The following is a 21,550-nucleotide window of genomic DNA, read 5'->3' as shown; positions in this document are numbered from 1 at the left end:
TAATAAGGTGAGAGCAAGTCTGACTGCTAACAATACTAGCACAATTACTTGCATCCAGGTACTATGTATACGTCTGCTACGGATACTCAGTCCAATATGACAATCCAAATAGCTGCAACCTCACATGTTGCACAGCATGCACCAATGCCTCCTTCATATACCTGGCCACTGCAGTCATCTTTGGAGAGCCTGTTTCAGGTGCCCCTTCCTTCTGAGTTTAAGCAGGGGTGGCAACCCAGTAGAGGGCCTCCTTAGTAGTGCCACCAAAACTCTGGAACTCTCTCGTCAAGGAGATTCACCTGTCTTCTTCTGTTGCTGTCTTCCACCAGCGGGTGAAGCCTTTTTTGTTTCTCTTGGCATTCCCTCAGTAATTTCTCCTCTGTCCGCACTGTTTTTAACGGTTGCTTTTATCTTTTATACATATTTTAAGTTCTAATCTTAAATGGTTTTAATGAAGTATTTATGTGTTGGTTTTATTGGCTTTTAAGATATTTTAATTTGTATGTTTATTTGTCAGCACCCTGGTGGTCCTTTGAGGGCAGAAAGGCAGAGTAAAAATCCTCTAAATAAATAAGAAAGTATTGTTAGTGAGACAGTCAACTACTGGATCAGTGGTGTGTATTTGTTGTTCCTGATTCCACATAAATATTGTTTAGAACAATGGTACTCCCACCATGGCTCATGGACAGCCACATTCACAATTACCCTCAATCAGAAGAGCCACAGTTACTTTTATCCCTGGCATGAGTCCTGTGCCTTGGGGAGACTTGCCAATTACCCATTCCTTCAGTGGCAGCAGTTTCAAGGTGGGAATCACCTGCCAACTTCAGTCCCTGCAAGGCAAGGGCCTTTTTCATTTTCCTGAAACATGGGACAAGTGCCACATAAAGTGCACAGAAGTAGCGCAGATGGTATGCCAAAGAGCCACTAGGTGAGGGTCATTGACTTAGAACTTTGGTTCTGGACAAAGAACTCAGCACAGTTTTTTGAGTCATACCTGGTGGTTCTTAGCAGCTGGGGTGCAGTGGTCCATGTTGCTAACTAGGGGTTCTGATTGTCAGAGCTGGAGCCTCAGTGCCCTCCACAGCTCTTTGCCATTCTCTCCAATTAACAAAAGCAAAACTAGGTATGAAAAACAAGAATGAGCAGCAAGAAGGTACATGAAAGGGAAAAATCTCATTCCTGCCCTCCCTTCAGTCCCTCTTTCTTTGATTCTGCTATCCTGTTCTCCACTCTCTTTGCTTCTATGCCACCTTTCAGTTTTCTCCCCCTCCTCTCATCCAACTGCTCCTCCAGTCTTTCCTTTTCCTGGTCTTTCACCCCACTTGCTGTCCTCCCCCATGCTCTCTTTGCTCCTGTTTCCTTTTTGCCTCCTTTTACATTTTATTGCCCCTTACTAGCCCCTATTTTTCTTCTGTTTGTCTCTAAGTAGCAGAGTTCTGGAGCCAAAGACATCTCAAGAGTAAAAATCCACTGAGGTCTCTCCTTGGGTCTCTCCTTCTGAGTAGCATTGCCAGGTCCTCTTGCCCTCCTGGTGGTGGGGACCTGGCACTTACCTTGCTGGTCTCCTTGCCCACATATACTCCTGGCAGGCATGATGATGTCACTTCTGGAAGTGCCATCATTATACCTGGCAGAGGGCATGTTTTTGCCGCTCACAGGGGCCAATTTTGGCCCCTAAGAAATGCGGCAGCATGCCAGCCACTGGGCGTGATGGTGTCACTTCTGGAAGAACTTTACACTTCTGCTGGTGCTGAATATTGTTTGCATCTCTTAAAGCAAATCTAGTTTAATTCAGTAATTAATTAATTAATTAATTAATTAATTAATTAATTAATTAATTAATTAATTAATGTCATTATGAATGTGCTGTTTAACTTTCAAGGTGAGGGAATCTATCTTTTGTTTTATAAACTAATATTCCAAACTGGTAACAGACTTGTGTAGTCATTGCCTGTTCTCATACCAGTATCAAACATTTGCAGTCATCTGGAACTGAATCTTTCCAACCAAAGAGTTGGCTTTTATGTCCACTTGGACATGAGACACTGGCTGTGCTCCTGGACACTTGTTTCATTGCCCCATGAGACAGGCCGTCTTCTTGTATATTTGTTTGTTCTTGTTTAGCACTGCCTAATGGGTGTAATGAGTCCTCTGTTCTCTTTGCAGAAAGAGATGTTAATTATTTCCTATCAACGAATTATATAGCTGATGTGCTACAATAATATTCCCCTGTAAAAGGGGAAGTTGCTAGAAGAAGAGCAGTAGATATGAACAAGAAATTTTTAAAAACGCACAAGACCATTGAAGGGGAAGGGGAAAAAAGAACACAAAAGTTGCTTAAAGCTTTCAGGAATGCTTCAGCATTAAAGAAATCCCACCTACTTCTCCAGCCAACCCTGTCAAGCAAGTCCAGTGGGATTTCATCAGACTTCCCACCCATGCTCTGTAGTTCCCTCTCCTCTGTTCTCTTTCTTGCTCTTATGACTAATAGTGAAGATTTAGGTATGCTGTGCGCTGCATATTTTGTAAGCGTTTAGAATTGAACATTGCTTCATGAAAATCCAGGTCTACCCAGCTTTTCCACTCAGAGTTGTGCAGTGGCTGCGTTCTATGAAGCATGCCTGAAGTTTGTGTGCTAGAATAACAGTCTCATGGGAAACTTGAGGCTGCTTCTTAAGTTAGTACTTGTTCTCAGTACACACAGTTGAATACAAAGCTGCATTTTATCTGTCTGTCTGTCTGTCGTCCGCCTTTCTCACTGAGACTCAAGGTGGATTACAGTGTGAGATTAGCACAATCAGTTTAAATGACATTTCCATAAACAATGCCATAGGGTAAATAAACACAATTGTACAAAGGCATAGCATTAGTAAGAATCCAACACAAAATAAAGCCAAGAACCAGTCAAAGTTCCTTATTTAATATTTTGGCACTGAGAGGTTTCAAATGGGAGGGAGACAGCATCTAGGAATGTTCAACCACCCTCAGGTTTTCTTGAATACAAGGTGCTATTTACTTTTGGATTCACTGGTGATGGAGATCTTGGTACTCTGTAATATCTCCAGATAATCAGGTGGTCTTGGTTATGGAGCCTCTCTAAGATAAGGTTGCCAACTCCAGAATGGAAAATTCCTGGAGATTCAGGGGAAGGCAGATCAGTGGGGATGTGATGTCATGGGCACCATCCTCCAAACCTGCCATTTCCTCCAGGGGAACTGATCTCTGCATTCTGAAAAACAGCTGTTATTCTGGGACAACTCCAGGATTCACCTGGAGGTTGGCAACCCCGCTTTATGTGTTTAGAGTATTTGTCTCTGGTTAGTTGCTCTTTCCAATAGGAGTGCTGTGTAGCTTCTTTTTCCCATTGCAGGCTTGATAGATCTTAGTTTTTCTACAATGTCTTATGTCTCTGATAAGGCTGTGACATATTAATATCCTCTCTTTCTGCATTCTCATTTTTTCCCTACACTTTTTTGAGATTTCAACAATGTGTACAGTGACCAGTAAATATGACTACAGCTGCCAGAGGGCTTTGCTAGCAGGAAGTGGCCTTCACTCCATTTCCTTTTGAGACAAGAGTGCTGTAAGCTGCTGAGTGAGCATTCACTGAGCAGCAGAGAGCTTTCTGTATCTCCCAGCTGAGGGTGAACTGCCTGGGCGCAGGATTTGATTTCACATATACTGAAAGACACAAAGAGCAGCTCCAGGAAATGGATCGTTTCAAGGTAACATAACTCTCCTTGCTATCCATGTAGTTTACATTTGAAACTTCGCCTCATGTCAAGACCTCCTGGCACCAGAATGGTTGGATTACAGCAATTTGCTGTTACTTTCTCATTTCCCACTGTGATAAGGGCGCAGAGGGTTAACTGTGTGGTAAAATTCTGTTTGCCAGCTGTAAAGACTGTTGTGTTTATATTCAGCAAAGTCACTTGCAGTGAAATCTTCCCCACCCCTCCCCTTTCTCTGTGTTAACTCTTCTGGACTGATCAGACTTCTTGGAACAAGACAGAATTCAGTCTATGCGTTGCAAGTGCTTGGCATTTCTGATGAGACCGCCCCACCCATGAAGGAAAATTATAAGTATTGGTGAAAAGAAAGTCATTCTAGACCTGGTTAGATGTGACTTCTTTCTGTAGATATCCAATTAGTTTCTCCTGCACTGATATGCATTAATTATGATTGTGGTGCGACTAGGTCATAGCTGGTTGTTTAGGGTCTGTTCTTTTTAGTTTCCAAACACTAAATGTGCAGCTGTTACTCGTTTCTTACAGGCAGTGCTTGGGACCACAGGACAGCCCCTCTCCCTCTTCTGAGGGCTATTGTTTTAGAAGGTTCTGGGTAACCATGATTTACCCCCCTCCCCTATTCAAGGACACCCCATGCATGGCTGTCTTGTTTGGATTGCCCCACCACATGTGTCTATGGCTATATGCCTGGCTGGGGAGGGCAGCTCAGGCTCCACCTCTATATTGCTTTGTTTATTCTCTCCACATCAACTCATGTTATGACCCCAGGCAGAATTTCTCTTTAGCCAGCTGGCTGCTGGACAGCCGGTTCCTCCACCCCCACCCTCCTGCACTATACTCCCTCCTGTCAATCAGAGTTTCTTCTCAAGAATCAGCTGCTTAAGAATCTGCTACAAACACTAGCTGAGGGAACTTTTCAACCAAATGGAAAATGCTTCACAAAAGAATTTTGGACTCAAAAGGAACAGTGTACAACCTTCAATTCCAGTAGAAGAGTGAGCAGGCTGGCGGAGAGAAGGGGGAAAAGGCAAATTACCATCAGGAACCACTTCTCTAGATATGATCTATAAGTCCACTGAGACAGCTTCACTCATCTGAGAATACCTTCTGAAGGTGCCACTCTACTGCCTGATATACCGAGTGGTCTCTGTTGTGGCTCCCACGTGGTGGAATGGTCTGCCTGGTATGCTGAAGAAGGCTCCCAGACTTCTACTGCTCTGCAGAATGTGTAAAACAAAATTGTTTAGGATGGACTTCTTAAAAATAAAGGCAAACGGATTTCTGTTCAAATATCTGAAAATTAAGTGGTTTTTAAAATACTGCATTGTTTATTACATGCATTATCTTGTTTTTATTACATTATTCTCTAATTTTGTGATCCAGTTTTTTTTTGCAGTGCTTTATTGTATGTGTTATTCATTTTTATTTCATTGTTTTTTAACTCTGTAGTCCACCCTGAGTCTCAACAAGGATGGTAGACTATACATTAAGTAAATAAAATAAGTGGATTCTGTCTATTTGGGCTGGAAAACCTGTAAGAGAGGGGCAGAACTTCTGCCGCAGAAGAAATAGGTAGAACCAGCTAGCCTCTTTGCATTAAGGTGCAGAAGGAAAGAATGAAAGCAGTGAATAAGTTCTATAAAATTTCCTTCTGGAATTAAGGGAGTGCCAGAAAGATAATTTCTAGCTATGCACAAGATGAGGCTCCATGAATATTGAAGAGGAGACAGACCAGTGCAAAAAAGTTTACTGGTTAAGGTGAGGATGATTAGTGAAAAGGCATTGTGATTAATGCCATCCTCCTTATATCTGACACCTCTTCCCTGGAGAATCTCTTTCTGGTTATCCCAATAATGGGGGAATACTTCCTGATCTGTTTGCCACGGTAACTCTTGATTTTCCATGTGATGCCAGTGAGCAAATTATCTTCCTTGTCCAGTTTTTGTATGTGTACACAGTCTTGTTGAAACTGGGCTTCAACCCATGCAAAACAGCTACACATATTTTTAGCACACCAGCTCAGTACCTGCAAAGGCTGTGGTGTGAAAGCCATGCACATATAGCTCCTTTGCTCAGACCATGTCTGTACATGGTTGCAAGGGGAAGTTGTTTTGCCTTGTCAGCCTCACATTCAAATTAAGTCTGAGGACAAAGGGGAAGTGGGTTATTGCTACAGGGAAATGCTTCCTTACTTTGTTTCCAGAATGAAATATTGTTTATAGCAATAATTTGCATAGCATCCTGTAGGAACAGAACTGCAGGTGTGGCTTACAAGGACCTGTGGGAGGGTCTAATAATGAGGGGAGTCAAGGGGTGGGAGTTGTGGATTTCATCTAAGTTCCCTACCCTCTCCCCATAATTTGAACACCAGTTGGAGGGCATTTCAGTTTCTTACCTTCAGACTGTGCTCCTATTATGGAAGATTCCATTTTTCTACCACTCAAACTGACACACTGACAGGGGAGATGCTATTCTACACCCCTCCCCCATCAAATCATGCCTATTGGCAGTGCTGTGTGAACTACTGGATAGTGCCTGAGACGTCAACAGTAACAAATGACAGAATTCCTCTCCCAGACCCTTCCTGCTGTGTGAACCTTTAAACTTCTGGTATGCACTTAGCAGCTTGCAGACAGCCACATTCACAAATACCCTCAAGCAAAAGAGCACCATTAATTTCCATCCTTAGCATGAGGCCTGCTCCTTGGGGAGGCTCACAGCTTACCCATTCCTCCAGAAGCAGCTGTTTCAACATGGGAACCAACTGCCAACCACAAGCTCCACCAGGCAAGGACCTTGCTGACTTTGCTGAAACATGGGGCAGGTGTCACATTGGGAAACAACGCTCAGAACAGCCATAGGTGGCTCCTCCTGAGCCACTGAGTGAATATCACTGTTTGAGTGTATGCATATATACCTGTTGCAACATGCAGAGATTGTTCATTAACTCTATGCAGGAGTGCTCAGTTTAGTCCATGAGCAACAATAATAAGACAAAAATGCAGTATGGTTGTAACTTTCCTCTGTCTTCACTATCCTTTTAAATTTCCTGAAACAATTTTGAAAGCCGTTTTCAAGGCCTCCTGTCCTTCTTCCCCTCTCCAACTTGTTGCACATCTCCAAGGACTTGTTTTTGAAGTGGTAAACTGTTACTCTTCCCTCCCCTTGCAGCATGTCTGCCACTACCATCTATTCTGTGAGGACAAGATATTGTGTAATTGATGCTAGCAGCATTGAGGGAAAGTGCTTTTTGGTTTTGATCCGTAATCACGTGAAAAGGCCTGTAGAAGCTGGACTTGATGAACAAGAGCTCTGGATTGGAAAGATTCATAATATTAGGTCTGAGGATAGCTACAGTATCCTTCCAAGCATACCAGATCACTGATATAAACTGCTAGCATAAAACTGTTTTAACACAGTATTTTTAAACAAGGGAATAATGAATTACTGTTCATTATTTATGAGTCACCTGCGTAATAAATAAGTAACATGATGTTCCAGAAAATGTTTGTGCTCTTAGAAACAATTGCTTAGCCTAAGAGAAGGATGCCATGGCTCAGGGAAAGTTGATTTTGCAGAATACTGATTTATTAAAAGTACATGAAGGACCAGGGGGAGGAAAATGGAAAAACTGGGAGGGAAACAGTTTTTCTCCTCAAAGGACTTCCCTCTCCAATTTTTCTGATTAAAAAACTGAAAAACATGTTAAAATATGTTCTCTTAGAGAGGGGTTTAAGTTTGGAAATACATACCAAATCAAGAAGTAAACTTACATATGCAAAAATAAGGAAGCTTACTTCAGTTCTCAGGTTCCTGAAGATAAAAATGAAAAATTAAATTGGAAGCTACTGCTCTTTCAGAAACTTACTCTGTCTTGAGAAAGATATGTGATAGTAATATTTTGTAGGATTTATCATTTAAATGACATGATATGACTTCCCTGTGGCTATTTTTGTCACTGTTACTATGGTGCCATGTGTGATGATAATACAGTGGAACAGATCAATATTATTCTAAAGTGTAAGTCAATATGTTGATTTACTAATAGACCTTAATACCATGATTTGTTTGAGTAGAGGAAAGCACACTGAAGACTGGAAGCAATTTAAAAGTGTATCTATTGTTTGTATATTGATCTCCTGTTAAACAGGTGCTGTAGAGTTTTGTATTTTTTAAAGCATTATTTGGCCTCTGCATCATTTCCCAAATGGAACAGAGTAAGGTATATATGTTTAAGTATATAACAGTGCAATCTGAAGCAGATTTTACAGCCTTCCAAGTCCACTGAAGTCGATATTGGAGAGTCATGATAAGCACGTATCCTCAGAATCCTACTCAAGTTTATTCAGTAGGTCTTACTCCCAGGAAACTGTAGCAGGATGGCACTTGGGGGCTGCAATTCAAGGATCATTTTTATGGAAGTAAGCCAAATGGAATAAAATGGGACTTACTTCAAGAAAGTTTATCAAAACTTAATAAATCAGCGGAGATTATTGGAATCCCTAGAAACAGACAAAATACGCAAAACCCTCATTTATGTAAAACAAAAATATTGGCTGAACACCCCCAAATCTTTAAAACTGCTCTCATATAAAATCAAAGAGAAAAATGCAAAAAGAAACATCTCACGCATAATAGATAGTAAAGGAAGATCCCTTACAAAATCTAATGACATAATTCTTTTGAAACTTACTACAAACAACTATACTCGACAAAGAAACCAGATCTACAGGATATAGGTGCATTTCTAGCCTCAATAGACAAACTTAAAAAATTATCAGAAGAACACCGAAATTATCTGGACAGTCCTATCACATGTCAAGAAATCTCAGTAATCATTAAAAACTTAAAAAATAATAAATCCCCGGGACCAGATGGATATCCACCGGAATTTTATAAAAGATATTGTAATTTACTTGAGCAGCATCTTCAGAACGCATGCAATAATGTAAGAGATCATGGTTTGTTGCCCCCAACGTGGAATATGGCCTTAATAACAGTCATCCCTAAGCAAGGAAAGGACAGTACAAGAACCTCATCATATCGACCTATATCGCTCCTTAATCAGGATTATAACATTTTCACGGCAGTAATGGCACATGGAATAAACTCATTCATACATAATTATATCCATCCGAATCAGATAGGATTCATACCCAGAAGAGATATGACAGACAACATTCACAAGACATTAAATCTCATAAACCACTGCAAACATCACAAGAAACAGGCTCTCTTTCTATCATTAGATATTGAAAAGGCCTTCGATACTTTAGAAATAACATACTTGGACAAAGTACTGCAAGCTATGGGATTTGGTAAAAAATTTCTGAAAACACTACATTCTATATATATACAACCAACAGCAAATTTGAAAATAAATGGGCAGACCTCCGGAAAAATTTCAATTGGTAGGGGCACTAGACAGGGATGCCCTCTATCACCAACTCTATTTGCCATTGCAATAGAACCACTGGCTATTACAATCAGAGAAAATAATAACATTAAAGGAATCCAAATTGGAAAAGAACATTATAAGATGAGCCTATTTGCGGACGATATGATTATTTATGTGACTGATCCCCTTTGCACCTTAAACTATTTAGAACAACTACTCACAGAATTTGGTATGATTTCAGGTTTACTGATAAACAAAATCACAAATATTACCAATTAACATAAGGAAAGAAGGTGCAGACAAAATAAAAAAACAACACAAGTTTCATTGGTTAGAAAAGGAACTGCTTTACTTAGGAATTGCAATTTCTACTAATAACAAAAATTTGATACAATCAAACCACTTTAAAATAATTACACAAATTAAAAATGACATGAATAAATGGAAAAAGATAAAAATCTCATGGTACGACAGACTTCATTTGATAAAAACATTTATTCTACCTAGAATAATATTTGTCATGAGAGCTATACCTATTAAAATTCATGAAAACATAATTAAGCAATGGCAGTCCATACTAAATTCTTTTTTGTGGGATCACAAGAAACCCCAGATTTCCTTTAAAATTCTGAGATTAAAAAATCATCACAGAGAACTTAATTTCCCTGATCTATCATTATACAACAAAGCAATCAGACTTTCCAATCTCCTCTCGCTTTGGCACTCAAACGAAACAACAGAGTGGACTTCGCCTTGCAATAAGTTACCACCCCAATGGAAAGTACAAGAAATAATTTGGAACCCACCTACTAAACGACCTAAAGGAATAAAGAATAATACCTTCCTTGATGCGATCCTACATATTTGGGATAGCACCAGAACTAAATTAATAACAGACATGTCGAGGCACTCTCCTATTTCTGTACAAAACATATCAATAGACACTAAAACTCAAATAGCAAAAACACTGAAAACTACTGATATTATCACATTAAAAGATATAGCAACGAAGGACGGTCTCATAAGCAAAACTGAGATAGAACAAAAATTTCAAAGCTCAATTCCATGGTTCTTATATCTGCAATTACAAGCTGTCACCCAACAAATAAACATAAGAAAGGTTATGAATGCAACTCAGACAAGATTTGAGCAATTCATGGATGCTAAAAAGTATCAAAAAAGGGCATGATTTCAAAAATATATGGCCTGCTATTGTCCTCTAACATCCCTAACAATTTTAATTATCAAACTAAATGGCATAAAGATCTTAATGAAGTACTGACATTAGACAACTGGGGAAAAGTATGGGCATCAAAATTAAACAAATCTTCAACTATATTAACTAAAATACAAAGCTATAAAATTATACATAGGTGGTACCTAACACCCAAAAAAATCTCCTTAATTTATTCTTCAGCATCGCCCTCTTGTTGGAAGAAATGCAATAATGAGGGTAATTTTGCTCACTGTTGGTGGGAATGTCCCTTGATATCTCGATTTTGGTCAGAAATACTAAATATTATTAAGGAAATAACAGGGTACAGTGTCACTATGTCACCAAAAGTAATCTTCTTGGGACTGTGGGATCAGACATCAATCCCAAATGTTAGAAGAGACCTTATCAACGCTCTCCTGGTGGCAGCTAGGAGAGCAGTAGCAACCAGATGGAAAGACCAATCTCCACCTACTACAGAACTTTGGTTTACAAAAATCTGGAACCATTTGATAATGGAAAAAATAACTGACAATCTACATCAGACGGAATATCAATCTTCGGGATCAAACTTCTGGGAAAAATGGATCCCATTTTACGAATTCATAGAAGCAAGAGATCTGCAACCTCCCTCTTCACACCACTCATTGTTAATGTATTAAAGTTGAAGCACTGTGTTAATATTTGTAAATGCAATGTATTATATTGGTTTGTTGTTTGATTATTGTTACAGTTCTAAAATTGAATAAAAATATTTTTTTTAAAAAATGGGACTTACTTCTGAGTAGACCTGCTTTGGTTTGCTCCTTTAGGGAACAGCTTGCTGCTACATGTCTAATGCTGAGTATTCTTGCAAAGATAATTTGAATAAAAATAGTTGGGTAGCTGTGTTAGTCTGTCTGTAGTAGTAGAAAAGAGTAAGAGTCCAGTAGCACCTATAAGACTAACAACATTTGTGGTAGGGTATAAGCTTTTGTGAGCCACAGTTCACTTCTTCAGATACAGCTAGAATGTAAGTCCATATATCTTGGAGAGTGGAGTGATTACAGAAGACGAATGATAATAGCCGATGAATGACAATGGCAGGCATGATTGAATAGGGTGGGGTATGCAGAGGGTAGTGGGTGTGGAGAAATCAACACCGGTAATGAGACAAAGTCTGTGTCTCAGTTCAGTCCAGGTGGATGCATTGTCTTGAGCTTTGTTATCAGTTGCAATTCAGCAGTCTCTCTTTCTAATCTTCCTTTGAAAATCCTCTGCAGGATACCTGCTACTTTTAGGTCAGCGACTGAATGTCCTGGAAGGTTAAAATGTTCTCCCACTGGTTTTTGAATGTTTGGTTTCTGATGTCAGGCTTATGTCCATTAATTCTTTGTTGAAGAGGAAGAGAACTTATCATGAGCTTCTTAACTTCTGTAAAACAGAGTAGATTATGAGAATATGGAAATTGCTCTTGTATCTAAACTGGCTCCCTAATGAAAGCATATAAGTGTGAAAATGCTAGAAGGGATGTAGATTTGATCACATGATCAAAACATCAACTTCTGCATTTAGCTGTTCTGAGTCTTATGCTGAATTTTGGGATCAGTTGTCCCTTACTAATTATCCTAGTATGTTACAAACTTGGACAATATCATTACAATTTTAAGGGCAACCGATTTCACAGTTTAGCATAAAACACAGAATGGCTGAACTCTGAGGTTAATGTTTTTAGAAGATTTGGGTGTTGTCCAGCAGCAATGGTAGGATTACAGTGCTTTCTGAGCTGACATTGATCCCACTTGTTTCTTTTGTGGGAATTTTTACCCCCAAATTTTAATGGTGCAAATCCATTTCCCATACAATTGGCCATGCACAGTCAATATAGTTATGGGAAATCTAATGGAGTCTGTCGTGCCTTGTGCATCAGCAAGAAAATTGCCATTTAAGGTTCAATGAAGATGAAGAGACAAATGGTGCAAAAGGATTTTCTTCATCTTTGTTTTGCCTTGGTGCAGCCCCCCTAATTCTTCAGTTAAGGTTCAGCAGCAAAATGTGATAAGACTGTAAGAGGAAAAACAGCACCTTGGTTGACTGGGGCCCAGCAGCTAAATAATATTTTGAATCATAATTGGCATGTATCCAAATTGGGTTATTTAATGATAATCATTGAGTGATTCTTAGTTTTGGATGGGTAACCTAGCAGCCACCAGGGTAAGCCAAAACCTACTCATGTCTTTGAAGACTGATTCTTCCTGAAAGATGAAACCTGAATTTCTACTGCACTGGAAAATGCTCTGAGTAGGAAATTTAAAACCAGGGCTGGCTGAGAATCTTGATGAAATTATTGACAGTCTTTATGGACAGCTGGTCCAAATATCTGTCATCAAGTGCACTCCAGATGAGACAGTGAATCCTGAAGGTGGGTTCCGTCATTTCTGTTTTAAACTGCAGTGGCCAGCTTAGACCACCTTGAACAGAAAGTTCACATGGGGATTTCTGCTTAGTGCTGCCCAAAATTTGTGTAGGCTAACTTTTATGGTGCAGAAAGATAGGTTTATCCCCCCCAGTGGTAATTAACTCACCTATCTCGAATCACACTTTCTCATATATATGTTTGGCCTGGTTTGCTTCTTCTCTCAGTAGCTGTTTTGGTGCCAGTTTTTCCCCAACTTAAAGAGGATTGTTCTTGCTGTTTAAGTGATCCAGCCAGTCAGAATCACATAGCCAGTGTAATGACAACCCAGCACCAATTAGCCAATCTGACAGCTATATAAAGGTGTTGCAATGCCAAAGTGAGTTTCAGGTGGGTAGCTGTGTTGGTCTGCAGTCGAAAAGCAAGATGTGGGTCCGATAGCACCTTAAAGACCCACTAGATTTCCAGGGTATGAGCTTTCAAGAGTCAAAGCTTTCTCAGGCCACCAAAGTGGAGTAAGGGCAACATTTCCTGTTCTCATTCTGAAGAGGTGCACATTGGGCTGGATCCAGTGATTTGTTAAAGGAAAGCACTGAAAGTTGTGTGCCTTTCTCACATTCCCCTCCCTCAGAAACTATTAATCTGTTCTGAGTGTCCCTTCTTGTGAGACCAGCATGGGTGAATTGGTCCTGGTTATAGAACTTGCAGAAATGGGGAAAGCATGGCTCTGTCTTCTGACAAGCAAATCTGAGACTTCATCCAGCTGCACAGTCAACATCTCCTGCCCAGCCTGTCAGAATGGCAATTTGTCAGTGAAACCAGTTCTACAGTTTCATTACAATGCCAGAGCCCCTTACACAGAGCCAGCCCAGACCCTGTACAGGAGCAGAAGGTGATGTACAGCTGGGGCATAGGAAGTCAAGTTAATACAAGCTGCCTAACTGGCTTGTGCTTGCCTTCCTTCATCCTCCCCACTTTGATGTGCATGTTGAGATACGATGCCTGAGATCTCCAAGCAACTGTGCTTTGCTGGACCAAATATGGAATAACTGCTTTAATGTTAGCCAAGTGCTGGTAAATGTCTTGAAGGTATGGCTAAATGGGCAAGCTGACCATGCAATATGTTTCTGTTGCTAATTGAGCAGTCTGTAAGCCACAGGTGTAATGAGCATAATAATCCCTGTGGCAATATAATTGCTGGAAACTGGCAACTAAATGGCTTACTGCCAGGAAAACTCCTTAAGGGACCTATCTGTCCCTTTGAATACAGCTCATTTCAGAAATGGGTCCAAACACTATGCATTCATCAGTGACAGTTAATGGAAGTCAGCTTTTATATTTCTTTATGCAAAAAGAAAGGTGAAAAGGATCTTGGGGTCTTAGTAGATCATACACTGAACACGAGTCAGCAGTGTGATGCACTAGCTAAAAAGGCAAATGAGATTTTAGTCTGTATCAACAGGAGTATAGTATCCAGCTCATGCGAAGTGATGGTATTGATTTACTCTGCTCTGGTTAGACCTCTCTTGCCGTACTGTGTCAGTTTTGGGTACCACAGTTTAAGAAGAATGTTGATACTCTGAAATATGTACACAGGAGGACCACACAGATGGTGAGGGATCTGGAGTCCTATGAGGAAAGAGTTTTGCTTTAAATTGAAGCAAAAAAGAACTTCCGGACAGAGTGGTTTCTCAGTGGAACAGGCTTCCTCAGGAGGTGGTGGGTTCTCCTTCCTTGGAGATATTTAAGGCTAGATGGGCATCTGATAGCTATGGTGATTCTGTGACTCAGTATGAATGTACACAGGCAGGGAGAGGGAGGGCATGAAGAGTTGAGCTGGTGCTAGGCTCTCGTGGCCCTTTCCTACATGTTGAAGGTAATCCTGATCACCACTTTGGAGTAAAGAAGGAATTTTTCCTCCAGGCCATATTGACTGTGGATTCTAGAGGTTTTTTGCCTTCCTCTGGGCATAGAGTAGGGGGTCACTAAGAGAGGTGATTGGACTAGATGATCCTTGGAATCCCTTCCAGCTCTATGTTTCTATGCTTGTGCCGTTAAGGTTTAGATTATGGTTTATTTTAAGGCAAAAGAATTCTGATCAATTATTTTAACCAAGTTTGTTGATAAAAGGAAAAACAAATATTTATAATTGAATAGAGCCTCTGTCCAGGTCTCTCTGTCTCTCTGTTACTGGTGGCATACTCTAATGGTAGTCCACAGTTCTGCTCTGTAGGCAAAGCGTGCATATTGTCCCATCCCTCGTTCAACCACCTCTGAACTGGAGGGTTTTTTTTCCTGGAAAAAAATGAGTTGGTGTGAACAGATTGGCATTTTCTGATGTTCCTTATTTTCAGAGGCAGTGGGGAGGGGCGTTCAGCAACATCTCATGTGCTTTTCATCAGGTTCTCCTCTCATTGGTTGCTGTAGCTGAGGTCTGTGGGCAGCCATATCTGAATATATATACACTTGGTCCAGGACTTTCCCAACCCGGGCCTTTTCTGCTGGAGCTCATCTGGATACTACTGTGTTGGCAGGACAGAAGGGCAGGTTTTTGATACTTGTGCCAAGTGCAGTTAATCCAGAGGTTTCACAAAGGCTGATGTACACTCCTGATCCCTTCTATGCTAGAAGGAGGGCTCCGTCCTGAGTCCAGAGCACTTCCAATGGATGAGTAGCTCACTACACTAAGGCCCAGCCCACAAAGTTCCTAGTTCAAGTCTCGACACAATAATAACAGATGAGGACTTATAGACCAGGACCCAGAGAGACTTGTTAGCTTTTCACCAGGCCTGTAAGAGAGAACTGTTCCGCCAGGCATTTGGTTGATGCGAGGTGGTGCCCCCTAGCCAGGGGAGTACAATGTATGCCCTCCCTACTAGTGATACCTCCATCTCTCATATTTCCCTGCCAAAATGCTTCAGAGATGGCTAAAAAGGTGGTTGTTTAGATTACGTGCTGCTGTGTTGTGTGTGTGTGTGTGTGTATAAAAGATGTTTTATGGTTTTTAATTGTATATACTGTGAAATATGTTTTAAACTTGGTTGTTTAAAACCAAGTTAATCTGCTCTGAGCCTGCTGATGCGGGGAGGGAGGAATAAATATTGAATAAAATAGATAAATAAATAAATATAGCCTGAGTGTAAGTAAGTAAGGGGCCACATGGGAATTTAAAGTAAGATAATGTGAGGAATTTTGAGAGATGCTGTGGGGAGCGTGCAGAAGGGTAAAAAGGGATAGATCAAGTCTATGGCTTCTAAATAACTCATGAATAATTAGGTTGGCTGGTATATTTTAAAATCAATTTTACGCAGAGTAGAAAATTCTTTATTTTTCTTGATGACTTGTGCTTCTGATTTGGGCCGCATATAATAGATTTGTGGGATATATTAAGTAGGGCAGCACAACAGGAGTTGCATGTACAGCTTTTGTCTACTGCTGGCAGTGCTGCAATACAATCCTAGATAGAGTATTACCCTTCTAGGCCCATTGCTTTCAGTGGCTTTGGAGAAGTGTGACTCTGTTTCAGATCGCAATGTTAGTCACCTGGTGGCTGCCAGAGTGGGGAGAGAGTTCCAGACCGAGTTGAGGGAGACCTGCCTTCCTCTTATGTATGAGGCCTTGAAAGAACTCTTGTTCAAGGGAAAGAACTGTTACTCACTTGATCCATAGCATGAGAGATTTTTCATGCTGCTTATTGTATACTAGAGTTTCTTTAAAGTGATTTTTTTATTGTAAGCCACCTTGGGTTCTGCTTGCAAGAGAAAGGTGAGGTAAAAATAAATGAATAAAAATAAATACATCTATATGAATTGAAATGTATGAATAGCAAAATGCCTTACTGTTCTAGTAAAAAAAAACTTTAAGCAACATAAACCTTTTTGTTGTAACGTAGTTGTGAGGCCCCTGTTGTATTTCCATATTTATAGCAACAGCCCATGTTAAATCTGATCTGTTTTTTTGTTTTCTTTCAAAATGTCTAAATCAGTACAGGCACCAGGTTTGACATCTCTAACAACTGCTTCAGATATGCCAATGCATTTTTATGAGGACATGAACAGATGAAGCTGTCTTATACTGAATCAGACCCTTGGTCTATCAAGGTCAATATTGCCTACTCAGACTGGCAGCTGCTCTCCAGGATCTTAAATAGAGGTTTTTCACATGACCTGATCCTTTTAACTGGAGTTGTTGGGGATTAAACCCGGGGCCTTCTGCATTCCAAACAGATGCTCTGGCACTGAGTCACAGCCCCTCCCATCTTCCCATAAAATAAGTATTAGAGGTAAGGAACAACAGATAATCAATGTAAGCATGATAAAAAAAGAGTATCAAAATGTCTGGAGTACAACATTAATGGAAAAACTCACCCACCAAATTAAGCTATCAAAAGAATCGGTCAAACCAGAGGCGTTTGTTACCAAGTGGTATTCCTTTTCATTTCTCAAGAGCTCTTCTGGAGGAGTATTATTACTACCCAGTACATTTGTATATGCTTACTGTAAAAATTACTATTCATATCTATATTGTATATCTATTCTGAACCTAAGGAAATTAATAGTTTCAGGGTAAACATGTAACATGTCTCAGCAGTTAAGAATGCATCTATTTTTACAAAGCAAATATCGAAAATCCCTCACTGCAAATTTTTTTCGTACTTCTAAATTATTTTCTGTATAACATAATTTTCAATTAAACTGAAAAAAGCAAACACCAGCAGCTTCCTAGATATGCTTCAGCACATACATAAGACATACAAAAGTACAGAGCCATTTGCAATTTCAAGTATATTTAACAGGACATGCCAATGCATAGCAAAAAATTGTATTGTACAGTAACTGCATACAAGTATTTAAAATGCACACATATTGGGGATGTGCTAAAAAACTGGATAGGGAACAGAGATGTGTCAGAAGTAAAGCTGGTCCTATTAGGAAATAGGTCTGATAGTTGTTACCACTGGTTTCAATGGAGTACTTTTCTATTGAGGCCAGCCCAAATGTCACAAAACATTGTACAAGCTTTTGAATTTTATAGAGCCCTTCATCAAGCAGATGTTACAAACTTTTTTAAAAATGAAGGTGCTCTGTGCACACCCAGCTGAAAAGAATTAAAGATGTTCCAGAGCTATGCTCTGAGAATATGGTCAAAATATCTTTAGCTCTGAGATGATAATGCTATTGCTAGCCATAGTTATAGTTATGTGACATGATATTAACACTGTTCTTTCTTATTATCGCACCTATATACAGGAATCATGTTGTTATTATAGTTAGACAAAATTAGGACCATGACTAAATGAAATCTATCCCAACATTTCTATTCAAACTTTCACTGGGGGGAAATTGCTGGATTTAAATGGCATACAGATAAGGTACAGTTTCAAGGTTTGTTTGGGGGGTCTGGTGGTGGATTCACAGACATATTCAAAAGTTTATGTGGACCAAGATCAAATTCCACATATTGATGTATTGTGGTAAAACTAGAGATATTGCTAAGAAATATTCTTACATAGTTTAAAGCAGGGCTTTTTCTCTGGGAAAAGAGGTGGTAGAAAGTGGGTTGCCCTCGGAGAAAATGGTCACATGGTTGGTGGCCCCATGGAGGGCAATCAAAACTCCCCCTCTGTCTGGAGATCAGGGGCGGGGCCACCAGCCATGTGACCATTTTCAAGAGGTTCCGGAACTCCCATTTCACCATGTTCCAGCTGGAAAAAAACCCTGGTTTGAAGCATACGGGTGGGGGGGGGCTGATTCTCCTGTCCTCCATAAATAACATGTCTGTACTAAAGGTGGGCACAACCCAGGAAAAATCTGAACTGCACAGTTTGTGGTTTGCCCCAGTTCGCGAACCAGTTCGTTCAGTTCATGGTTCGTCACTTCCCAAGGCCCTGGAATGGACCCCTTCACAGTCAGAAATACCAAACTCACAGGGACTCTTCAGCAGGTTCTCCTCCAGCCACCCTCCAAGTTTGGCAAAGATTGCATTTTGGATATCCGAGTTATACACCCCCCAAGTGGGTGCCCTTAAGAAAGTTCCATTAGATATAATGGGAGCCAGTCATGAATGCCAATTGACTTGTGTCAGGCTCCTGGCTGGGTTTGTTGGAGCCTGGAGGTGGCACGCCCTCCAGGTTGGCCTGGGCAGTGGCTGTGGCTCAAAGAAAGCTTCAGATATGGAGGGAGGAGGGGGGGTTAGAGACACCCTGGATCCCTCTCTTCCTCTGTTGGGACTCTTGTCACGCTCTTCTCTCTCCAACTCACTCACTTGCTTCCAACTACTCATCGCTGGCTCCTTGTCCCTGCCCACCTTTATAGGCCCCTCTTGGTATCCTCCCCCAGTTAAGGAGATGTTCTTGGGGACACAGGAATATTCTTTTCAACGAGAGGAGGACAGAGACAATCTATGAGATGAGATTAATCTTGGAGGGAAGGAGATGTTCTTTGGGGAGACAGGATATTCTTGGACAGGAAAGGACAGAGGTGATCCATAAGGGGAGGTTAATCCTGGGGGGAAGGAGACCTTGAGGGAACAGCATTGTATTCCATAATGAGGAGCCCTGAGCCTGGCAGAGGCTCAGAGACTGGGGTGGGGTCAGAGCCATGATACCCCCAGACAGCTGTTGGGGGAGGGCAAGGTTAACTTCTAAAGTGAGGGAACCTGTATCTTTAATCCCCAAAGTCCAGTGAGGGGTAGCCCAGCAGAGGGAGGTTGACCTTTATGAAGGCTAATTGATCCATCAGGGGCGGGTCCAGGCATGAGTGGCAGGCACAGAGCAGGTCTCCCAGGTGGGAGAATGCCCACTCGCTCTAGATACTGGGGGGGGGGGCAGGCAGGAGAGGAAATTCATGGCGACAGATGACAAGTCCGGCCAGATGGCAGCTTTGCGTGCCCAGTACTCTAGGGGATTGGAGTCGGGGGGATGGTGGTGCTTGGCAAGGTACTCTTGCACTATCACTGCCGTCAAGTCCTCCGCAAAGGCACACGTGGGCTCCTTGATACTGCTAACCTCCCAGCTCACCACCGAGGACTGGGGGGGGGGCTTGTTGGGTGGGCTTGCATGGCCTGGGGTGCTGGGCTGATCCGCCTTCTCTTCCTCCGCTGCCGCTAACAATCTCTTTCATACCCTCTTCCCTCTGGCCAGATCTTTTTGCCTGGAACCTGTGCACCTCTCCACAGAGGTCCTGTGTTCAACGTTGGAGCTCAGCATTGCACATGGCGATGCTGCTCTTTATACGGGGGTCACAGATGCAAGCCAGTCTGTACCCCCCCTTTGCTGATGGAGGCTCCACAGGTCCTATGTAAAGTACACGGTTCACCCTTGTGCTCTGGACAGCTCGATACAGACCAGCTCTACCACGGAGCGGTAGATGGACAGCAAGACTTGCTGGCCAATGGTCTGCTGCAAGGGCATGGTATACCAGGAGGTGAAATGATGCAGCACCTGCCAAAAGTCCACACCCTCCACAGTGGACAAAGGTAGTCCATCCAGGGCAAACATCTCTGTCATCACATGAGTGCCCGCCTCCTGAGCCCTCCCCCTGTTTCTTTTACTTGGCAGTGTCACTGACCCTGAGGGAACAACCTCCTGAAGGGTAGCCTGGCTGGAAGTTCCACTCCCACCCACAGCACCCTCGGTGCAAGTGCGAGTCTTCTTCCTCAAGGTGGACTCCTGTTCCCTTCCTCTTTCTCCCTACTCAGAAGCCCTCTTCGTCCCCCTGCTGGATGGTTCTCCTTGCTCAGAGGCAATAGACTCGGGTGGTGCCTCTACAGATGTCTGCAGAGCATGGTAGACAACAGGTGCTTGGGGTTCAAGCCCCTATGCACCAGGACATCACAGGCCTGGCAACGTGCCATGCAGGGGTTGTTGGGGAGGGTTAGGAAGTGCTGCCAAAGTGTGGGCCTGAAATGGGGACTGGGATGGACAGAGTGAGGGGTGGACTGCAGGCAGGGGTAGCCCAAAGAGGTTTGGATGTGGAGGAGCTGGATATTTCTCCAAGACCCCCCAAAGCACCTTCCCTCCCCCTCCTCATCCAGCTGAAATTTTTTTAGCAGCTGCTCTTCCTCTGGCAACGCTGACAACTCTCCTGCCTCCTCCTCCATCCCCACAAGTGGATCTTGAAAAACAGGCTCTGACTCTGAGACCTATAGCTGGGCATAGTTGGGCCAGCAGGACGAGCTTGGGACTTCTTCCCCCCAAGACCACCTGTGCCCCTCACTCTAACCCTCATGGAGCTAATAAGAAGAGTCCTCAGCTGAGAAAACCACTAAGCCTTGGTCCCAGAGCCTGGCAGTGGCCCTGAGACTGGGGTAGAAGAAAAGGTCCCTAACCCACCACCCAGATACCTTCCCAAGTGAGACAGGTGCACAAAATAAGAATAATTAACAAACAAAATAGACTACTGTGAGCCCTCAGTCGAGGAACCCACTGAGCTTGGCCCCAGAGCATGGCAGAGGCCCTGAGACTGGGGTGGGGGGAGGTACCCCTAATCCACCACCCAGACACCCTCCCAAGCAGGACAGGTGCTCAAAATAAGAATAATTAACACGAAATAGAGTACTGTGAGCCCTCAGTCAAGGAACCCACTGAGCTTGGCCCCAGAGCCTGGCAGTGGCCCTGAGACTGGGGTGGGGGGAGGTACCCCTAACCCACCACCCAGACACCCTTCCAAGCGGGACAGGTGCTCAAAATAAGAATAATTAATAAAATAAAAAGAGTACTGTGAGCCCTCAGCAGAGGAACTCACTAAGCTTGGCCCCAGAGCCTAGCAGTAGGCTTGGGACTAGGGTGGAGA

General features: G+C 42.1%; 1 protein-coding gene across 2 annotated transcripts in view; it reads left to right on the top strand.

Annotated features, from left to right (window-relative positions):
- TMEM229B (transmembrane protein 229B) overlaps positions 1–21,550 on the top strand; it is a 70,511-nt gene that overhangs the window by 26,235 nt on the left and 22,726 nt on the right. Inside the window, exon 1 of one of the 2 annotated variants that reach the window (XM_054971818.1) lies at positions 3,620–3,728. The exons of the other annotated variant lie outside the window; for it this stretch is intronic. Within the exon in view, the coding sequence (XP_054827793.1) occupies positions 3,714–3,728 (15 nt within the window). The 5' untranslated portion in view covers positions 3,620–3,713. Of the gene's footprint in view, positions 1–3,619; positions 3,729–21,550 lie in introns of those variants that run through there. 2 annotated transcript variants of the gene reach the window in all.

This window comes from Eublepharis macularius, chromosome 2 (assembly GCF_028583425.1).
Source record: "Eublepharis macularius isolate TG4126 chromosome 2, MPM_Emac_v1.0, whole genome shotgun sequence".
In the NCBI taxonomy this organism is placed as follows: Eukaryota; Metazoa; Chordata; class Lepidosauria; order Squamata; family Eublepharidae; genus Eublepharis; species Eublepharis macularius.
The sequence above is the reverse complement of the archived record's forward strand: the minus strand, read 5'-3'. Positions and strand labels throughout refer to the sequence as shown.